Source organism: Pangasianodon hypophthalmus, chromosome 5 (assembly GCF_027358585.1).
Source record: "Pangasianodon hypophthalmus isolate fPanHyp1 chromosome 5, fPanHyp1.pri, whole genome shotgun sequence".
NCBI lineage: Eukaryota > Metazoa > Chordata > Actinopteri > Siluriformes > Pangasiidae > Pangasianodon > Pangasianodon hypophthalmus.
This window is the reverse complement of record NC_069714.1, coordinates 20,773,149-20,791,765: the sequence shown is the minus strand read 5'-3', so window position 1 is coordinate 20,791,765 and position 18,617 is coordinate 20,773,149. Positions and strand designations below refer to the sequence as shown.

The 18,617-nt window shown below is 37.9% G+C and overlaps 1 protein-coding gene across 1 annotated transcript in view; it reads left to right on the top strand.

The window, feature by feature from the left end:
• Window positions 1-572: 572 nt before the first annotated feature.
• Window positions 573-18,617, top strand: part of abcb6b (ATP-binding cassette, sub-family B (MDR/TAP), member 6b) — a 28,924-nt gene continuing 10,879 nt past the window's right edge. The window contains exons 1-13 of the mRNA XM_026912788.3: window positions 573-981; window positions 1,739-1,952; window positions 6,713-6,805; window positions 7,297-7,489; window positions 7,623-7,744; window positions 7,886-7,995; window positions 8,101-8,166; window positions 8,716-8,841; window positions 9,064-9,140; window positions 9,223-9,286; window positions 11,472-11,557; window positions 11,644-11,701; window positions 11,789-11,893. Of these exons, the coding sequence (XP_026768589.1) occupies window positions 922-981; window positions 1,739-1,952; window positions 6,713-6,805; window positions 7,297-7,489; window positions 7,623-7,744; window positions 7,886-7,995; window positions 8,101-8,166; window positions 8,716-8,841; window positions 9,064-9,140; window positions 9,223-9,286; window positions 11,472-11,557; window positions 11,644-11,701; window positions 11,789-11,893 (1,374 nt within the window). The 5' untranslated portion in view covers window positions 573-921. The remainder of the gene's footprint in view (window positions 982-1,738; window positions 1,953-6,712; window positions 6,806-7,296; window positions 7,490-7,622; window positions 7,745-7,885; window positions 7,996-8,100; window positions 8,167-8,715; window positions 8,842-9,063; window positions 9,141-9,222; window positions 9,287-11,471; window positions 11,558-11,643; window positions 11,702-11,788; window positions 11,894-18,617) is intronic.

The window sequence follows — 18,617 nt, the reverse complement described above, 5'->3', positions numbered from 1 at the left end:
GATAAGCGGTTACTGAAAGTGAGTGAGAGTGATTACACAAGAATCCTTTTAAGCATTTCAGAATTTTAAGCACATTTTAAAATGCTGTTCACATCAAATGAGAGGGAGAAATTCACACTGTTACAAGTATGGTGTTGTTTCCAGTGAGCATCTGAATGAATGAGTGAGTGAGAAAGTAATCAATCAGACAAGCAAACAAATAATTAAACAGGAAAGATATCATTCTAATTTTGACATTTTTATGTAAATACAACATATCTTGGGAAATGACAAAAAAAGACTTTTTTTCCCAAAAAAAAAACTATACATAATTAGACATACGTACATAGATACATAATTAATTAAATGATTTTGTTATATCACTTTTGTGCCTGTTCAATAGCTAAATAGGTCCAACTGTAGCTTTGCCAAATTGCTAAATTACAGTCAATAGCAAAGCCATTTTCCAGCCCGATTGTGTAAAAATAGACCAATTGGCAACCGCACTCACATGTCCACTGTCCAATAGGAAAAGGTTTCAGTTTGCGCGCGCGCGTGTTTGTCCCGCTCTGGGTCATGTGACTAGAAGCCGAAAAGCAGAAAGTCATGTGACACAGCAGCCGCATGACAACTGATAAGGATGTTCCTCAAAAAATGCTTTGAACGACAGAAAAGATTAATTATAACTCGTTTTGCAAGGGAAAAATGGTCCCAAACACGTTAGAACCTGGTAGTGGCGTTGTTCTAATAGAAAAGCTGTGAATGTGCTTGTGTGTGTGTGTGTGTGTGTGTGTGTGTGTGTGTGTGTGTGTGTGTGTGCACACACAAGCATGTTTCCAGAAGGCTCATTGTTTGTGACTCCAGTGCAGAGCTGACCAAAATAGCAATGTTTTTAGCAACTTGCTAAGATAAATTCTCAGATTAATTGCACACTGGGAACAAATGGCAAGCACAAGGAAGAAGAAAGAAGCTAATTCAGCAGCGTTTACATTGTGTGTGGAGGTAAAGTATGAGATAATGTTCATTTCTAATGACAAAGCTCCTCATTGAGGTGGTCCACATGAAGAGACTGTCTTGTAGCATTAGCATGTAGCTTTCAGCTGGGAAAGTCACTGTAATGTAAAAGCTAAAACCTGTTTTAATCATGTAACGGGAGCTTAATGACTCTGTTTTACACGGTGCATTTACAAGGGTTTCTGACAGGGTGTGAGTTAAACAGTTAGTGTGTTCTGACACTGCAGTCTCATTTCATATAGTTTGGCTTTTATATCCTAAAACTAGAGCTTGTACGATACAACTTTTACTTTTCCGATGCCGATACTGAAACCTGCTGAAATCAGCGGATACCGATAACCATATCATACTGTTTTCTTTAAAGACTACAACGCTTTAAAATGTCTTTAAAATGTTCACAGTTTAACTTTTTCACACAAAAATAACTTGCATTGTAAATGTAAATAAGTGTAAAGTACTAATATTATAATAATAATTATTAAATTTTTTTTTTTTTAAATCCAAGTCATTTGTATCAAAGTATCAATATTATAAGAAAAATTCTAACCAAAAAAAAAAAAATTTCCAAGTCATTTATTACAGGATCTGATATGTTTTCTCTGATATCCAATCCACCATTTTTTTTAAAACTGCGTATTGGATCTGTGCCATCTCTACCACTCAGAAAACATTTGACTAACACTTGAATATATTTTGTGTTGTTGAGCTGTGTGTGTATTTGTGTGTTCTTTATGCTCCTTTCCAGCCCGACAATGACAGGCAGCAAGCTCAGGTTCCCGGTGTCAGAGTCGTGTCCCAGTCTAAATGGCAAGGCTGGATAAGGAAAATAACTCTGCTAGTGCCCTACATGTGGCCCCGGTCAAGCATCCCGCTACAGGTTCTCGTGTTCCTGTGTATCTGCCTCCTGGGCCTGGAGCGACTCATCAACGTGCTAGTGCCTGTCTACAGCAAGAACATAGGTGAGAAATCAAGGGGTACAGCACACTGTCAGACTTCAGAAACATTAGAGTAATGCAAAACTGCTCGTACACTTGGTGCAGAGTTTTCCAATTGTTTCTGGGCGGAAAAGAGGAAAATGTACAATGTATATCCCAAAATAAAATGAAATGTGGGTGTATCAAGACACCCATCTAATACATAAAGAAAAATAAACAGGAAAAAAAGGTTTAGCCTTGACGCTCTACAGACCTGATTTGAAGAAAGTGGTGTGATAACTAAAATTATAAAGAAATTGCACTGATAAAAAAAAGCAGAACAGAGATTTTAAAATCTGCTTAGAGAATATGCAAAGGCAAATGGCAGGCAAACAAGTTATTCAAGAATATTTATATCACATTTTGAAAAGGTGGTGCAAACTTTTCAACTTTTTGTACAGTTTTGATTGTTTCACTATTAATATCTTCACAAGTTGGCCATTTTGTGTTGCTTGAGGTTATGAAGGGCTATGTGTGAAAAGTAATTTCATCTGTGCAATATTTTTTTATAAATTTTATATAATTTTATTTCTTTTATTATTCCTAAGGGTGCATATATAGTTATAGTTTTAACTTTTCTTTCTTCCTTCCTTTTCTTTCTTCCTGCACTAAAAATATTACAAAAAAAAATTGTGTACACCCCAAGTTCTAGTTTAAAGCCTTGAAATTAATTGATATAAGATTTTCTTATTGCATCAACTTTCCAAATAAATAAGATGTCCTGCTTACTAGATCTAGATACTAGACTAAGTGCTGACTTATATGTTTGATTGCTCTGCCCTCTTGTGTGGGACTAATAACTCTGCATTACGTCCTGATTAGTTGTAAACCTTGGCTCCACACACAGATGAACCTATATTGAAAATTATAATAAAATAACTGTCTGTGAGCTGCTGTGATAAGTGAATTTCCCCACTGTGGGATCAATAAAGTTTATCTTATCTTATCTTATCTTATCTTATCTTATCTTATCTTAACTCACTAAATGTCTTGTAGGTATAAATTACATTTTCCAATCTTCTTTATTTTGTCCTAAGGGTTTGCAAACCTTTGTGCTTAACTGTAAATAAATTTCAATATAGGTTCATCTGTGTGTGGAGCCAAAGTTTACAACTAATCAGGACGTAATGCAGTGTTATTAGTCCCACACAAGAGGGCAGAGCAATCAAACATATAAGTCAGCACTTAGTCTAGTATCTAGATCTAGTAAGCAGGACATCTTATTTATTTGGAAAGTTGATGCAATAAGAAAATCTTATATCAATTAATTTCAAGGCTTTAAACTAGAACTTGGGGTGTATATAATTTTATTTGTAATATTTTTGTGATACATTTAAATTGGATTATGAGAAATTCAGCCCATGTCATTCATTTAATATGGTAATTGCAATGATATAATCATGTTGCAGCAGCACAGTGTATAAAATCAGGCCAAGAGCTTCAATTAGGAAAAAGTGTGATCTTTGTGACTTCGATTGTGGCATGACTCTTGGTACCAGAGGGGCTGGTTTGAGTATTTCTTAAAATGCTCCTGGGTTTTTCACACACAACCATCTCCAGAGTTTACACAGAATGGTGCAAGAAACAAAAACACATTGCGTGAGAGACAGTTCTGTGGGTGGAAATGTCTTGTTGTTAAGAGAGGTCAGAGGAAAATGGCCAGATTGGTTTGAGCTGCCAGAAAGGATATAGTAACTCAAATAATCACTCTTTACAACCGTGATGAGCAGAAAATCATCTCAGCGTGCACATAACATCGAACCTTGAGGTGGATGAGCTACAACAGCAGAAGACCACATTGGGTTCCACTCCTGTCAGCCAAGAACAGGAATCTGAGGCTGTCATGGGCACAGACTCACCCAAACTGGACAGTCGAAGAGTGGAAAAAGACCAGGTGATTTTTCCCCCCCCCTAATCTTCAACTGTCCAGTTTGAATGTCCAGTTTCATGTTCTTGGCTAGCAGGACTGGAACCCAGTGTGGTCTTCTGCTGTTGCAGCCCATCCACCTCAAGGTTCGATGTTTTGTGCATGCTGAGATGCTTTTTTAGATGCTCAGACATACGTATAAGGCCTCTTTTAGCTATACTGGTTTGTACACACTTTAAGAATAACAGCCAACAACAGGTTTGGTATTCATTTTGAATTTTGCTGCTGCAACTCCTACTTTATTGTCCATTTATCTGTAACAAGTTCTAATAAATATTTGAATTTATTTAAAATACTATTCAAATATGATTTGAGTTTGTCAATTTTCATTATCGTTATGTCTTGAGTCAATAAAAGGAAATTGTTTTATTCTAATAGTAAATGCTGCTTTATTGCTGTTTAACCCTTTTCATATGACCTATTGGCTAAACTGATGTTATGCCTGAAAGCTTTATTTTATTTATTTCAGTTCTTTTACTGAGAAGTATACCACTTAGTACATACAACAGAGTGCATGTTGAAGGAAGAAAACAATGAACACATTGAGATAAAGAAGATAAAGAAAAGAGAAAGTGTTTCAGTAGTTGCCAGAAGTGTTGAGGAAAATCTGTAAGCAATGTTATGAGGTTTGTCATTGAGGAATACTATATTGACATACAGTGTAGGAAGTCCAGGTGTGAGTTTACCTAACTGGTGGAAAGCAATGATTTATAAGAGAGCATGAAGGTGAATGAAGTAATAAAAAAGGAAGCATTTCGATATGTTTAAGGAAGCCGTGGTATGGATGTGTTGGGGTGCTTTTACTTTTTGTCACTCTCCGTTCAGTGTTTCCAGCTCCTTGTTGTTTTGGGTCAACTGGACCGGCTGCCCAAAACGCCATGCAAGTCAAAGCCCTTCGTGCTCACAAGCCAAAAAGCATCTGACTCTTACAAAGGAAACGTGGGACAAAACCCAACTATGCTAAACCTTTCCATGGCTCAAGGCTTCATTTCACCCTTTCTCTCTCTTGCCTTTGAATCCCTCCATCATCTTCCCCCTCCTTTCTCAGTCACATCACCCTCGTTCTCTGAAATTCATTTCTTCCTCACTCCCTCTGTATCCCCCAGCATCGCAAATTATCACCACTAATTAGGCTTTTGCATCTTTCTAGTGAGCTTCTTCCCTCTGCTCTCCCGGCCTGACTCAGGTGACCAGAAGTGATGTGTCTCTGTGTCCTCTCCACAGTCCGAGTGCTTTTGCGTTTGGAGCCAGATGAAAGCAGTGCCGGGAGAGAAGTGGGCTTTTGTGAGGTCTGTGGGGGTGATATGGGAGGTCACCAACCCTGCCAGTCACGATTAGGGGGCATTAGGGGCCTTTAGCAAAGTTAACACGCTGCTACAAGGGGCTTTTTGTCCACAGCCCCCTCTGCCCCATGCCAAGACTGAAAATCATTCGCCAACCCAACCGAAAAAGAGTAAGAGAATAAATGTTTTTTTGCAGCTCACTGTGGGGAAATTTCTCTTCATACTGTTTTTTTTTTTCGTGCTTTCTTTATCCCCCCGACTTTTTTTCTCCTCCTATTTGATTCAGAGTGCACAATCCAAATGGTCATGAATGTAAATGAATGGAAAGGTCCGAGTTCTCTCTCGGCTGAGACCGAAGCCGTCCTTCTTTAATACATCATCCTGAGTATGGATGCACTGTGGCTCTTCTGCACTGCTTTTTATTCTGAGCTCATGCATAAGTCAGTGAGACGAAGACAAAGAACTGAGGAGTCTTTAACTGAGGTCATGGACTCCGTCTCTCATATCGTATAATGAATGTTTTATTGTATCTGTTTCTTTAAACAGCAACCAGAGTTCAAGTTCAATCCTTAACATGCTTGTTCTCAGTGTACTGTGGTTTAAAAATATTGTAATCACAAAACCCATCTTCGGAAACCTCTTCTTTATTGTAAGAATTGCTTTATGACCAAAAGCAAGAGGGCTGGTATTTTTCTCAGTAAATAAAGGCCCCAAAGTTTTTGCTTTGCTTTGGTTTTGTGGGCTTGGGTTCAGCAACTTCCTCCATTTCTAAAACAGATGCTGGCATGCATCATTACTCAGCACTTTTATAAGCAAAGAAACGGAAGCAGTCTAATGATAGTTAAATCTAAACTAAACATTTATCCAGGTTGACTTTAACACATATGCAAAATTCATTTTGTTATTTGTTCATAAAAAAACTACAATGTGATCATTTTTAATTAATGAAACTTCTGTGTTTCCCAACCGGTCTTTTTTTTTTTTTTTTTTTTTTTTTTTTTTAACCAGAATAAAGCTAATTAATTGCACAAATAAGTAAAAAATTGCTTATATGAGAACACTGTGTATCTTTTGTTGGAATCTGGGTCTCAGGCTCCACACGTCTACATGAATTTGTCGGCTGTAGTACCATATATAGGTGTTTGTCGATAAAGCTGAGATATCTAGAGATGGTTATTATGTTGCTCGTTTGTGTTCTTTTTTGGTTCTGTCAGTGGACAGGTAGATAGATAGAGAAAAAGAAAGCGAGATGAGTGATAATAGCGCTCAAGGCTTCCTCAAGCCTATCAAAGTTAGTCCACTTATAAAAATGAATGATTTCCCACTGAAGGCAATAACTTTCTAAATACACATAGAAGTGTTTTTTATTTTTATTGTAAAAATGTATAAAATCTCAGTCAGCATTTGTAGCATATCAAGCAGCAGCAGCAGGTGGATAGCTCTAATCTCAGACTAAGATGGATAATGTAGCTGTCATCATTCTAATCAACCCAATCTAACTGACTGTCTGTTTGCTGTTCTTGTGTATTTCATAGTAAATCAGTTATCAGAAAAGGAGAGTTGGAGAAGCCTAGCAACCACTGTGTGTATCTATGTTCTTCTCAAGTTCCTACAGGGTGGGGGAGCAGGTGAGCTGCAGAACACACACATCACATTCTACATCATATCTTTAATTGCTCAGTGCCTGCTGCCTACACAGGCTTTCCTCATGCAAAGAAGGACTAAAGTTATAAATCATTTTGCATGAGGCTTACATTCTCACAGTTTTCTGATATCAGGCAATAATGCACTGGAAAATTATGTTTAATGTTGTTACGTATTGGCCCTCATTAAATTGATTGTTTGAAGTTTCACAAAGCCTCCTATTAAAGGGACTGTTTCTAATCTCTGTGCTCAGTAGATGTTTTTATCTGGTTTATTTAAAAAATACATGGAGTTATTAAAGTTGTGTGCATGCTGTGCAACTGTGATGGTTTTATGCAAAATGACTAATGGTTTATAAGGGTTATGTAATGTTATGTTGTGTTGTGTAATTTAAAAATTTCACAAACAATTCTAACATAATACATGGGAGTCTGTCCAACACAATAAGAAATGTCTTCCTCCTTGTGGTTGGCAGGGACATCAGGCTTTGTCAGTAACATGCGTTCTTTCCTGTGGACGCGCGTTCAGCAGCACACCAGTCGCACAGTGCAGGTGGAGTTGTTTGCCCACCTGCATGCCCTGTCTCTGCGCTGGCACCTGGGAAGAAAAACGGGTGACGTCCTGCGCAGCATCGATCGTGGCACGGCCTCCGTCAGCCACCTATTAGAGTACACTCATGTTTTTGCTTTATAACTAACAATGTACCATATACACCTATACATGTAGTCCTCAGATCAGTTTCTTCTGCCAAAGGTGTTTTGTGAGAAAAGATTGAACTATGAATTCTCTCTGTCTCCATAGCTACATTGTATTCACCATGCTGCCAACTATAGCTGACATCATCATCGCCATCATTTATTTTGTCTCTTATTTTAACGCCTGGTTCGGTCTCATCGTCTTTATCTGCATGTTCCTCTATCTCAGTAAGTTCAGTATATTAGAAACTACTGTTTTATGAAGTAGTGCATTCTTAGATTTACTATATGCATTATTTACTGTAAACAGAGATTAATAGACGCATCTTTTTCTTGTGATATTGGGTGAACGGTCTCATCTGTTTTCAGCATTGACTATAATCATCACAGAGTGGAGAACCAAGTACAGACGTGAAATGAACATGCAGGATAACAACGCCAAGTCTAAGGCAGTAGACTCACTTCTCAACTTTGAAACTGTAAGCAGATGTTGAGCAAATAGCTCCCTGCATTGATTTGCTTAATTTACTTGAACTATACACGTTTCAGTCTCAGTGCAAAACAGTCCTGTTGTTTCTTTGTAGGTAAAGTACTACAATTCAGAGAATTATGAAGTCAGGCGCTTTGAGGATGCTATCTTAAAATATCAGGTAAAGTCATCAGAACTTTTTCCACTGAAGTATTGGAACTTTTGACACCACAAAACTCAAACTATACCACTATAAGTACTGATACTGATACAAAATTAGTGACATACTGTTTTGACACGTGAGATGATAGTATATAATTTGAGACATTAGTTGAGACAAATTAGGAATTAAAAAAAAAAGGAGTATCTTAGTTTCTGCTGTTTCAAGCAACAGTGTGCTATATTATACCTCAAACCCCGCAAAAATCTCTAATTTCTGAAACATTAGCAGCAACAGCAATGTGTTGCTATGTATTTATGAATGTGTTTATGAAGCTTGTAGTGTTTTGCCAGTGATCTCAGTGTTATTTTTCTTTAGTCATAGTTTTACCAACAATCTTTATTATTTAGGTTAATATAAAGTAACAGCATTTTTGTGCATACTTTAGACAAGGTTTTACAAGTAGAGAGTCATCCTGTGTGCTGTGCTGTGTTGGAAGCATTGTTCAAATGTGAAATGTCTGTGGGATGGTTTTTATGTGTTTAAACGAGTCTTTTATCATGTCCCCAGACCTCAGAGTGGAAGACAAATGCCTCTCTGGCCCTGCTAAATCAAACCCAAAACTTGATCATAGGCGCTGGCCTGCTCGCTGGATCTCTGCTCTGTGCATACTTTGTCACAGTGGACCAGTTCCAGGTACTGCATACACTTCTCTCACCCTTCATGTTAATCCAAAAAGACGTATATTTATTCATTCTCTTTGTTCATTCAAACAACAGACTGCGCTTGTCTCAAGGTATTTATTGATTTCTGGACTGTAAAGAATTGGGACACTTTATTACTCATAGCTAATTTAGTCCTGATATACTGTATGTGTGTATTTCTCACTTATTTCTCTGGTCAATGGCTAAACTCTAGGTTGGGGACTATGTTCTGTTTGGGACCTACATTGTCCAGCTTTACATGCCTCTCAACTGGTTCGGCACATACTACAGGTGGAAGAGCTGATTTTTTTGTTAGCTGCTTTACACTGATTCAGTATGAAATCATTTTAATAACACAGCTCTTTTTCTCTAGGATGATCCAGGCTGCTTTTGTAGATATGGAGAACATGCTTGAGCTCCTCACTGAAGAGAAGGAGGTAGGAAATGAATGCTGAGTGTTGTCTGTTGTCTGAATGCAATGTTGGTCCAATTATAGTCTTACTTTACTGAAGTTGTAATCAGTATAATCAATATAACATTATTTTCACTGTCATATGATCTTTATATTTCAGCAATATATCACAAAAGAGTCTTGAATTGGATTTGAAATTGTGATAGGAGATGAGTTTATAGTCTATAGATAATGTACTAAACATCAGATAAAAGGGAAGCCAAAATTAGCTTGTAGAGTGGGTATAGATTATGTACTAATCATCAACAACCATAAACTGTTAACATATTGTTTAGAAATAGTTGATAGGCTGTTTGACGACAGGTTGTATACAATCTATAGTTTTGATATAGATTCTATAGTTTGTGTAGGTTTGTTGACTGTTTGTAGAGTCTCTATAGTGAACTAGTCTTAAAAAAAAAAAAAAGGTGGTTGTAAGACTAGTACAACCTAGTACTAGAGAGATACTAGTAGTTCCCTTCACTAAACAAGGCCATTTAACAAAGAGTTTGTTCAAATTCATAAATTATGAGAAAATATATAGATGCTAAACTAGTCCTCAACCCTGAACTTAATAACATTTTCATATGAAACATGAGGCTGTATTGCTTCTACAGTAAGAGGCCATTCGAATAACCACAGGCCATTGTCTTGGTGTGATGTACAGGAGGAGGAAATTTTGAAAACAGTGCTACAACAAAACCTAGTCCACATGCAACAGCCTGGAAACTGTATGCTTTAATATACAATAGCAGCCCAGATTTTCAGAGAACATGATACTGTGAATCTCATAAACCTTTTTCAATACAGTGACTACATCTTGGTTGGAGAAGTCAGTTGCTGTCATGGTATTTATGGTATTCATGGTATTGTTTCTGTATTGAACTGATAAAAAAGTAGTGCATGGGTGTGTGTACACACAGAACTGATGAGATTGTAACTGTAAAGATTCTGATATTCCGGGTGGTCTGGGCATTTTATTCAAGGACTACTGGTTGCTTAATCATGACCACTTTACTTGGGTTATTGGTGAGGACATGTTTCTGTCCACTGGACCAATTAATCACTAAGTACATTCAACCTGCCTTATATACGTATGTTAGACATGCATGCATGCAGACCTGTGTGTGTACATGCTACTCAGAACTTAGGGCTAATGCTGCATTAGTGGTGGAGTTACAACTTGTAATTCCTCGCTTACAATCGGTAAAAGCCACCGAAAACACCCAACTCAACTTGAGATTTCAACTCTTCAACTTGGGATACTTTTCTTAACTACCAGTTGTTTCCCTGTTTATGTAGTGATGTCAAATCAACATGGCCGTGCACACTGTGAACAATGTAAAATGCCCCTTCTCTACTGTTAAATTAGTTTATAGCAGTATTTTGCTTTAGATCAGTTAATATTCAGACACAGTACTTGGTTAAATCTATAACATTGACCATACTAATCACTGTTTTGAGAAGGTAATCATCAACATTAGAGTTCTCCCTAATGATAGGCAGCTAGTTTGTTGCTAAGCTGCTTGTTTTTGTCCGCTGTACTGTACAAACTGTACTGCAATTTCAGTCCAGAATGTTGCATAAAGTTCACTATAGTAGAACAGTACTCATAGCCACTCAGGCCTTTAACTGTAAAAGTGCAGTTAAAGTAGCTTTTTATGAGCTTTACGTGGGAAATGACATTATTACAACTTGCAAATTATTGATTACAAGCCACTACGAACTCAGCAATAGTCGTCCCCCAGTGGGAAACCTCTCGACAAAATCACACAACCAACACCCAGCAGTACTGCTCAGCATTCAAAGCCCCTTTAGAAGTCATTGATATGGTAATGCTGGAAAAAATCTAAGCAAAGCCTTTACTGGATTGTCAGATTTCTTTTATATGCAGGGCAGGGCAAAGCTGTAATTTTTGAGTTACAGACTTCTAGATAGATTTCAACACAAAACCTACCTTTTTTTTGGGCTTTTCTTAATAACAGTCTTCTGTCATGTTTATTTGTTTTTTGCATTAGGAGTGTATGATGCTTATAGAGTCATTAGAATCACCTTAGAATTTAATTGTGCTGTGGAAGCTCTCTGTCTTTTGTCTCATGCCTGTGAGCTATGTTTTTTGAATCCCTGCAGCTCACTCCTCATTCACCCTCGTTTGATTTTCTCTCCCACAGGTGAAAGATGATATGAATGCAGTAGATCTGCTTTGTACTGAAGGGAGAGTTGACTTCCGAAATGTATGTTTCAGGTACACTGCAGGGTAAGTTCAAGTACATGTTAATAATATAGCAGAAATCACCAACAATTCATTATGTGCTTCTCACTCAGCATTTTGAACGTCCACAGGAAAGACATTCTCAGAAATATATCCTTCACAGTGATGCCTGGACAAACTGTAGCACTGGTAAGTTTTATTTGAGAAGACTAGCTTCAGTAATGTGCTGAAATAAAGAAGTATGCAGTACTATTTCTGACTTTTAATTTCCTCCAGGTTGGACAGTCGGGGTCGGGCAAAAGCACCATCATCCGGCTGCTTTTCCGATTTTATGATGTGCAAGAAGGCTCCATCCTTGTTGATGGTCAGGACATCTCAAAGGTAAGCAGATGTGATCAGTCTCAGTAGGACTGTGATTTCTCTGTGCTGAGACCTAATTTTCAAGAAGCCATGCTTTTTAGTCTTTTTAATCTTCATTATGTGTATATTTATGCAACAGGTTTCTGAGTATAGCAGAAATATGTAAGCAATCATTAAGACAGCAAGTGTGTCAAGAATTTTTGCCAGTTATGACAACTAGTTGCAGAAGTTGGGAGTCTGCGAGCTTGGCTCTGTTGTGCATGGTTTATTGATTGGGTTATTATCAGTGATCTCTATTACTGAAGGATTGGGGCATCAGATAAGGAAAAAAAAAAGAAAAGGACTGAAAACTATTTGAATTGTTTTTCAAATATCAGGAAATGTACATTTTATTACTATTATTTTTTAGATGGGTGTTTTTATCAGATGGGTGTGATCTTACCTGTATGTTGAATGAAGTGCAGTAAGACTAAGAAATTAAAAAGCTGATAAGTGGTTTTCTCAGTAGTAAAGATCGAGATTGAATCAAGGTTCTGCCAGAGGACAAAAACAAAAAAATGCTATTTAACTGCATTTAAAACAAATGACTTTAATATGGCAAATTCTAGGATACTAAAAAGTAATAATATTCGTAATAATATTACAATCCAACGAAGATTCAGAACATTCAGTAAGATTCCACTCAAGTTCAAGCATGCCCATTTAACATGGTCATACCTCAAGTATAGCTCATGAATGAAGGACTATAAATGCATATCCTAAGGATACTCCAGAAGGGATGAAATATTATACACACAAAACAGAAAGAGTAACTTTGGGGGTTGAGGCATCAAGTATCGCACCTCCACTTTTCTCCTAAGTAATGTAAGTCACCCGAAGGTAAGCAGTCACTCTTCTTATTTGTAGCTGACACCAGCCAAATTCCACTAAGCTCTTTTTAAAACGTATTTTCCTTTTCAAAAAAAGAAGCAACCAGTTAGTCAAGGATTAGTCATAAATTATTTATTATTGTTGTTAATCATATAAACTCAGTGTTTACTTCTATCAGTGCATTTATCACTTAGGCTTGCAGTAGCCAATTGTATTATATCTTGAACATTGAACCATTTTATAGACAGCACTGGAAATAAATGTAGCTAATGCAAAATTGTCGCACTGGATGCTAACAATGTTGTGACTTAGATAAAAACACAGAGACAAAAGGGCAGTAATTTTAATGTGTTAATAGCTGTAAGTGGTTCAGTTTGTCAATTTAACTTTGAACGAAGACAGAATGTAAAAGGCTTTAAGAGACAGACTACAACTACAATGATCACTGAGTCTTGAAAACATATTGGGATAGAGATACCCTATACTGTATGGACAAAAGTGTCTGTAGCATTAAGACTTCCCCTTCAGTGGCAGTAAGGGGCCCAATCCTGTTCCAGCACGACAATGCCCTTGTGCACAAAGCGAGCTCCATGAAGATATGGTCTGCCACGAGATCCCTGACCTCAACCCCACTGAACACCTTTGGGATGAACTGAAACACTGAATGCAACCCAGGCCTCCTCGCTCGACATCAGTGCCTGACCTCACTAATGCTCTTGTGGCTGAATGATCACAAATCCCCACAGCCACACTCCAAACTCTAGTGGAAAGCCTTCCCATGAAGAGTGGAGGTTATTTTAATGGCAAAGTGGGAACTAAATGTGGAATGGGATGTTCAACACGCACATATGGGTGTAATGGTCAGGTGTCCACAAACTTTTGGCCATATAATGTATGTACAATCTATAAGCATTTTCTGTATTAGCCCAGGATGAATTTTTCCTGCCAAGAGTAATAATATGTTTTTACTTGGTACAAACCTAAATGTTTGGAGTATGTACTAAATACCGTATGTAAGTATACCATTATACCTATGTAACACCATTTTGAAAAAAGCTGTGTTTGGTGTGCCTTTGTGCGTCTGTGAAATAGGATGTACTTGGACACTTATCTGAAATCAAATAAAGACACGAGAATATAGGGGAAAAAAGCACATTGGTGGAACTCAGTTGAGTTTGTGTTTCCATCCTAAGCATTTTAGTTTCTTGCTAAGTGAAAATGCTGAGCGGTGGGTTTCACCTTGATGCTAATGAGAAAACACCTACCAAATAACTTGAGTAGTTCACATGAATAATAGCCATTCTGAGCAAATCAAAGAAAGCATTTCATCTGCTAGTGCTTTTGCTTCATATTTACCAGACTAAATTGATTAAGTTTTTGTTGCTTATTGTGATTTTGGCAGTTTTAGAAGAATATGAGGCAGAATTATGAGCACATTAAGTTCCCGCAGATTTCGTAATCTTGCTTTGTTGTTGTTGAAAGACCTGGACTGACAATTGCAGAGATTTCTAATGGAGGCTTTACTTAGCCTTTATGTGACTATTTTACTGTGATGGATGGTGTAAAATCCAAAGCCACTGAACCATTCGAATCTTTCAATTAAGTAATTGCACCAATTTCCTAACCTGACATTGCCTAGATTACCTTTCTGAATAACATCAATGCCAAATATGCCTTTAGTATTCACACAGGATAAAGTTGGCTTTGTTTTTCAGATGATCTTGTGGCTTTGTTGAATGCTTGTGTTCAGTAGTGAAGTAAAAGTGCTCAATTATGCTTTTTTGTTTTGAAGTGTTGCTACGTCAAACCACAAAAGCTTAATGTTAAAGCCTTGTAATTATGGCAATGCTAAAGAAACCTCACAATTGAGCTGGTACTTTCTCATGTACACAAGTACATACATGCAGAGAATGACACTTCCGTAACATGATTTCAGTATTCCTGCCGTATATGACTCAACCTGACCCCAGTGAATAAATCATAGCACAGGACTAGTAAATAATGAATACAGAGCTTTTTATTCCACTGGAGGGAGAACGTTGGCCCATTTGCACAACTCCACTGTCTGCTGACATCTGCTCAGTGTTCATCCTCCATGCTAATCCTGTGTAGTTTTTCATTTATTAGTTGTAGTTTATTTTATTTAAAGTTTTAATTGACTGCTTTATGGCTAATGTTTATCTGACAGCATTGGGTTTAAGTTTTTGTGGTACTCTTTACTGTATGTGTCCACTGCATGTGAGTTCATGACCTGAAATTTTACTCCCATTCTTTTCCAACAGGGAATAATGAAAAAATGTGCAAGGGGTTGTGGGATAGTGAGTGGTGAGAACGTCAGTCATGGCACAGGAGAAAAGTTGAGCTGCAAATTACAAGCAGCAGCTACATAGCAATGACCCATCAGGCAATAGACATCTTTCCATTGTCTGTAGCAATTGTCAGTTTTCATTGTACTGCCTACATATGGTTCCATCTGGACAAAAAATGTACAGCCGCAGTGCCTGATTTCCCCGTTGTCTGTAACCCAAAACTTAATTAATACGAAGACAAAAATGAAAGGAATTCTACATGGCAGTATTTATAATGTCTCTGAGGTTGTCATTCCTGGTTAATTGAAAGCCCGAACTGAATTGCAGTCATAGCAGGCCAGTACATATTTTTTGTTGGTTGTCAGCATAGATGAGTACTGTTTTTTGTTTGTTTGTTTGTTTTTAAATCACACGCCCCTCAAGCAGTGAGTCACTGGCAAAGCTGAATTTCCTCGTCTATTGGTGGAAACTTGCCTCTACAGGAGTTGTATTAATTATAAGCTCTTTGCAAATCAAATACATTTAAAAGTCTCTCTCTCTCTCTTTCTCTCTCTCTCTCTCTCTCTCTCTCCTGCCCACTTCCAGGGCCCAAGGATAAAGTTATATCCGCCTCACATCCGTCCCCACGTAATTATCATGGCTTAATGCCAAACCCCAGGTTCTGTAAAGCTGTTTACAAACGAACTGAAATCATTACAGTTGGACACACCCATCAGCATGAGCTCAGCATTACAAACTACGTTGTAATTAAGACAAAGGAAGGTAGTTTAATTAGCATCAGAGTCATGCAAAGGAATCTGCAGTTTATGTGTTCATCTGGTTGGTTTTGTGTTTCTACACTTTATGGCCCTGTACTGTAATTCATGTCTGACTCTTCCACTAGTCATGGAGATGATGATAACTTTCCCAGAAGAAAGAATGAGATTGGGAGAAATTACATCCTCGGTTTTTCCTCCTCTTCTCCGCTCTGTTTGTCCCCATCGTTGTTGTTGTCGAGCACGGCTGTACATTCCTGTTGCATTAACATGCATGGACACCAGCAGGAAGCATGAGTTGGGCTTGGCGTGCCTTAGGGAGTGCACAATTTCTCACAGAGCAGGCATGAAAGCACATCGCTTTTACAGTGCAGCTGTCATTAGTTTAGCCACTTATTCATGCCAGTGGCCATATCAGTCCTTTTAAACTGGATCGTTAGTATGTATTCTCCTGGAACTTAGAGGACTTTATTACACTGTTAATAAACAATTTATTAATGTCACTGCGTTCACGTATAAAATATTACTCAAAGTGCAATCTAGTATGTGGAAAAATCTCTGACAATATGTTTTTTGTTATGACGGCATGTAAGACAGCTGCAGTGATGAATTGCGCAAATGAATTAACCATTCTATGTGCTAGAATATTTTAAGTATCCTAATAATTTTAATATACATACATTTATACCATGTCATATACAAATAACCTATAGCGCACACACCTCTCTGTCTGTCTGTCTGTCTCGTAATGGGCACCTCAGGAGGAGTGAGTTATGCATGGTTTCCACATCTTTAATGGCATTAAAAGGAAGTGATCATGATCACACACTGTAAATCTTTTCAGTCACAAGGCAACACACTCACCCCTACACACCCTCACACACCCTCGAAGCGGGGAAACATCTGTTGTCTATTCTTTGTGCACATTTCTCAGGGAAGAGCCTTCACGGAAATAATGGATCAACACTTGAGTCCAAGGCCTTTGATGATATGGACGCCTTCGGGCTGTTTTTGTTCGGGCTGTGGTCAGTGATTCAACCTTTTCAGTGCACTTTTGATGCCCATGTGTCTGCCTACGCTGACAGAGCCCCATGTGTAATACTACACCATGATGTGTGTGAAACAGCTAGGAGGACAGATTCACAGCCGGATATGAAAATATCACCCAAGCACATGCATGCCTGCTGCAAAACCAACACACAAGCAAGCAGTCCAGAACCCTAGCTCTGCAGCATTGTGAATGATGAGGCACTTTAATAAGGCCCAGAGGTGAGAGGAGTATGAAACATTTTCACATAAATAACTTTAGAGGCTTGTTAATGCTCATTTTCAAAGGAATTACAAGGGGCTTTTGATGGTAGAAAATCAAAGTTGTACAATTAATCCTATAAGTGATGGCCTTGGAGAACACCTGCCACACAGACACCTGATGGGCCATGTGGTCCCTTACACACACGCACACATACACAAAAAAACATGTCATCCATATGATTGATGATGTTCACTTTTTACCAGGCCTTTTTTAATGAATCACCTCCTCTGTAAAACCTGCATCCTCTTTGGATTAATGCTGTCATGTGATACTATTATTCATGTTTTAACTCCAGCCATCTTTCAGATTTACACACCATGCTGCCTTGGAAATAGTGAGTTAATCACATGTCAAACAAAGCTATGATCAATGTAAAGCACACAGAGACTGTTGTTTCTAGTCCAGTCACAGTTTAAACCTGTGTAGCCAAATTACATGTGAACTGAATTATGTGTATCAGTACACAGTGCACTTGATTACTTTATATCAAAATAATTGAGTTTTCCCATTGCTCAGTCTTAAAGGAATACTCTAGAGTTGTTCAACCAAGTCTCTTTTACCACTTACCATATAAAGTGTGTCTAATTACCAGAGACAAGAATTTGGACACATTTCTCTGTGCTGAGAATGAACAGGAAAACTATTAACTTAGGAGTGTCCAGTCTTATCTCACAGTCCTGGTGTGGATGTTTTTATTCCAGTCAGACAGGAGCTAGAGGAGAGACCATCTGTTTAATCAGGTGAATTTGTATGACTATCAGGTATGGCTACCTGTTTGGTTGGAATAAAATCCTGCAGCCACAGCAGTGCTTTGCAGTTGGACACCCCTGCCTTTACACAAATACTTATGATAGAAAACTAAAAGTAGTTATTTGGTTCCATTAAACAGTGTTTCTGTGAGACATGTACTTTTGTGGAACACTTTTTTTAATGAATTCTTCAGTCAAAAGTATTTGGAAACCTTTAAATCTGTAGAATTTATATTTTTTCTATAGAAAATCATTTGTGATTGTGTTAGCAGTGTAGACAAGTGAAAGAAAGTAACCAGAATTACTTTTATTGCATTGTCCAGTGCTTGAAGCTGGATAAAGAATTTTATCGGAAAGATTATCTCATGGCTGCGTCACCAGTCTGAGTGCTTGGGACAAACAAATAACATATCCATGCTATCAGATTCTCTTTCACAGTTGCCTGCCAGACAAGCTGAGTATTTTGGCTGTTGACATAACGGTTACCAGCTTTCTTTTTTTTTTTTTTTTTTTAACTTCACTCGTCCAATAGCCAGAGCAAGAAAATCTTTTCACTCTCTGTATTGGTTCATTTATTTCTTGATGGTGGTAAGCACCTCGATGCTGCAGTGCACGTAACACTTTTCCAGTGCACAATCCCACCACCTGCTGCCGTATGCAGTCACACTGAGGATATGGTCTGGCTGTTTGTAGGAACTGTTACTAGGCATATTAATTAGCCTGAACGGATGCTAGACAATCAGAAATAGA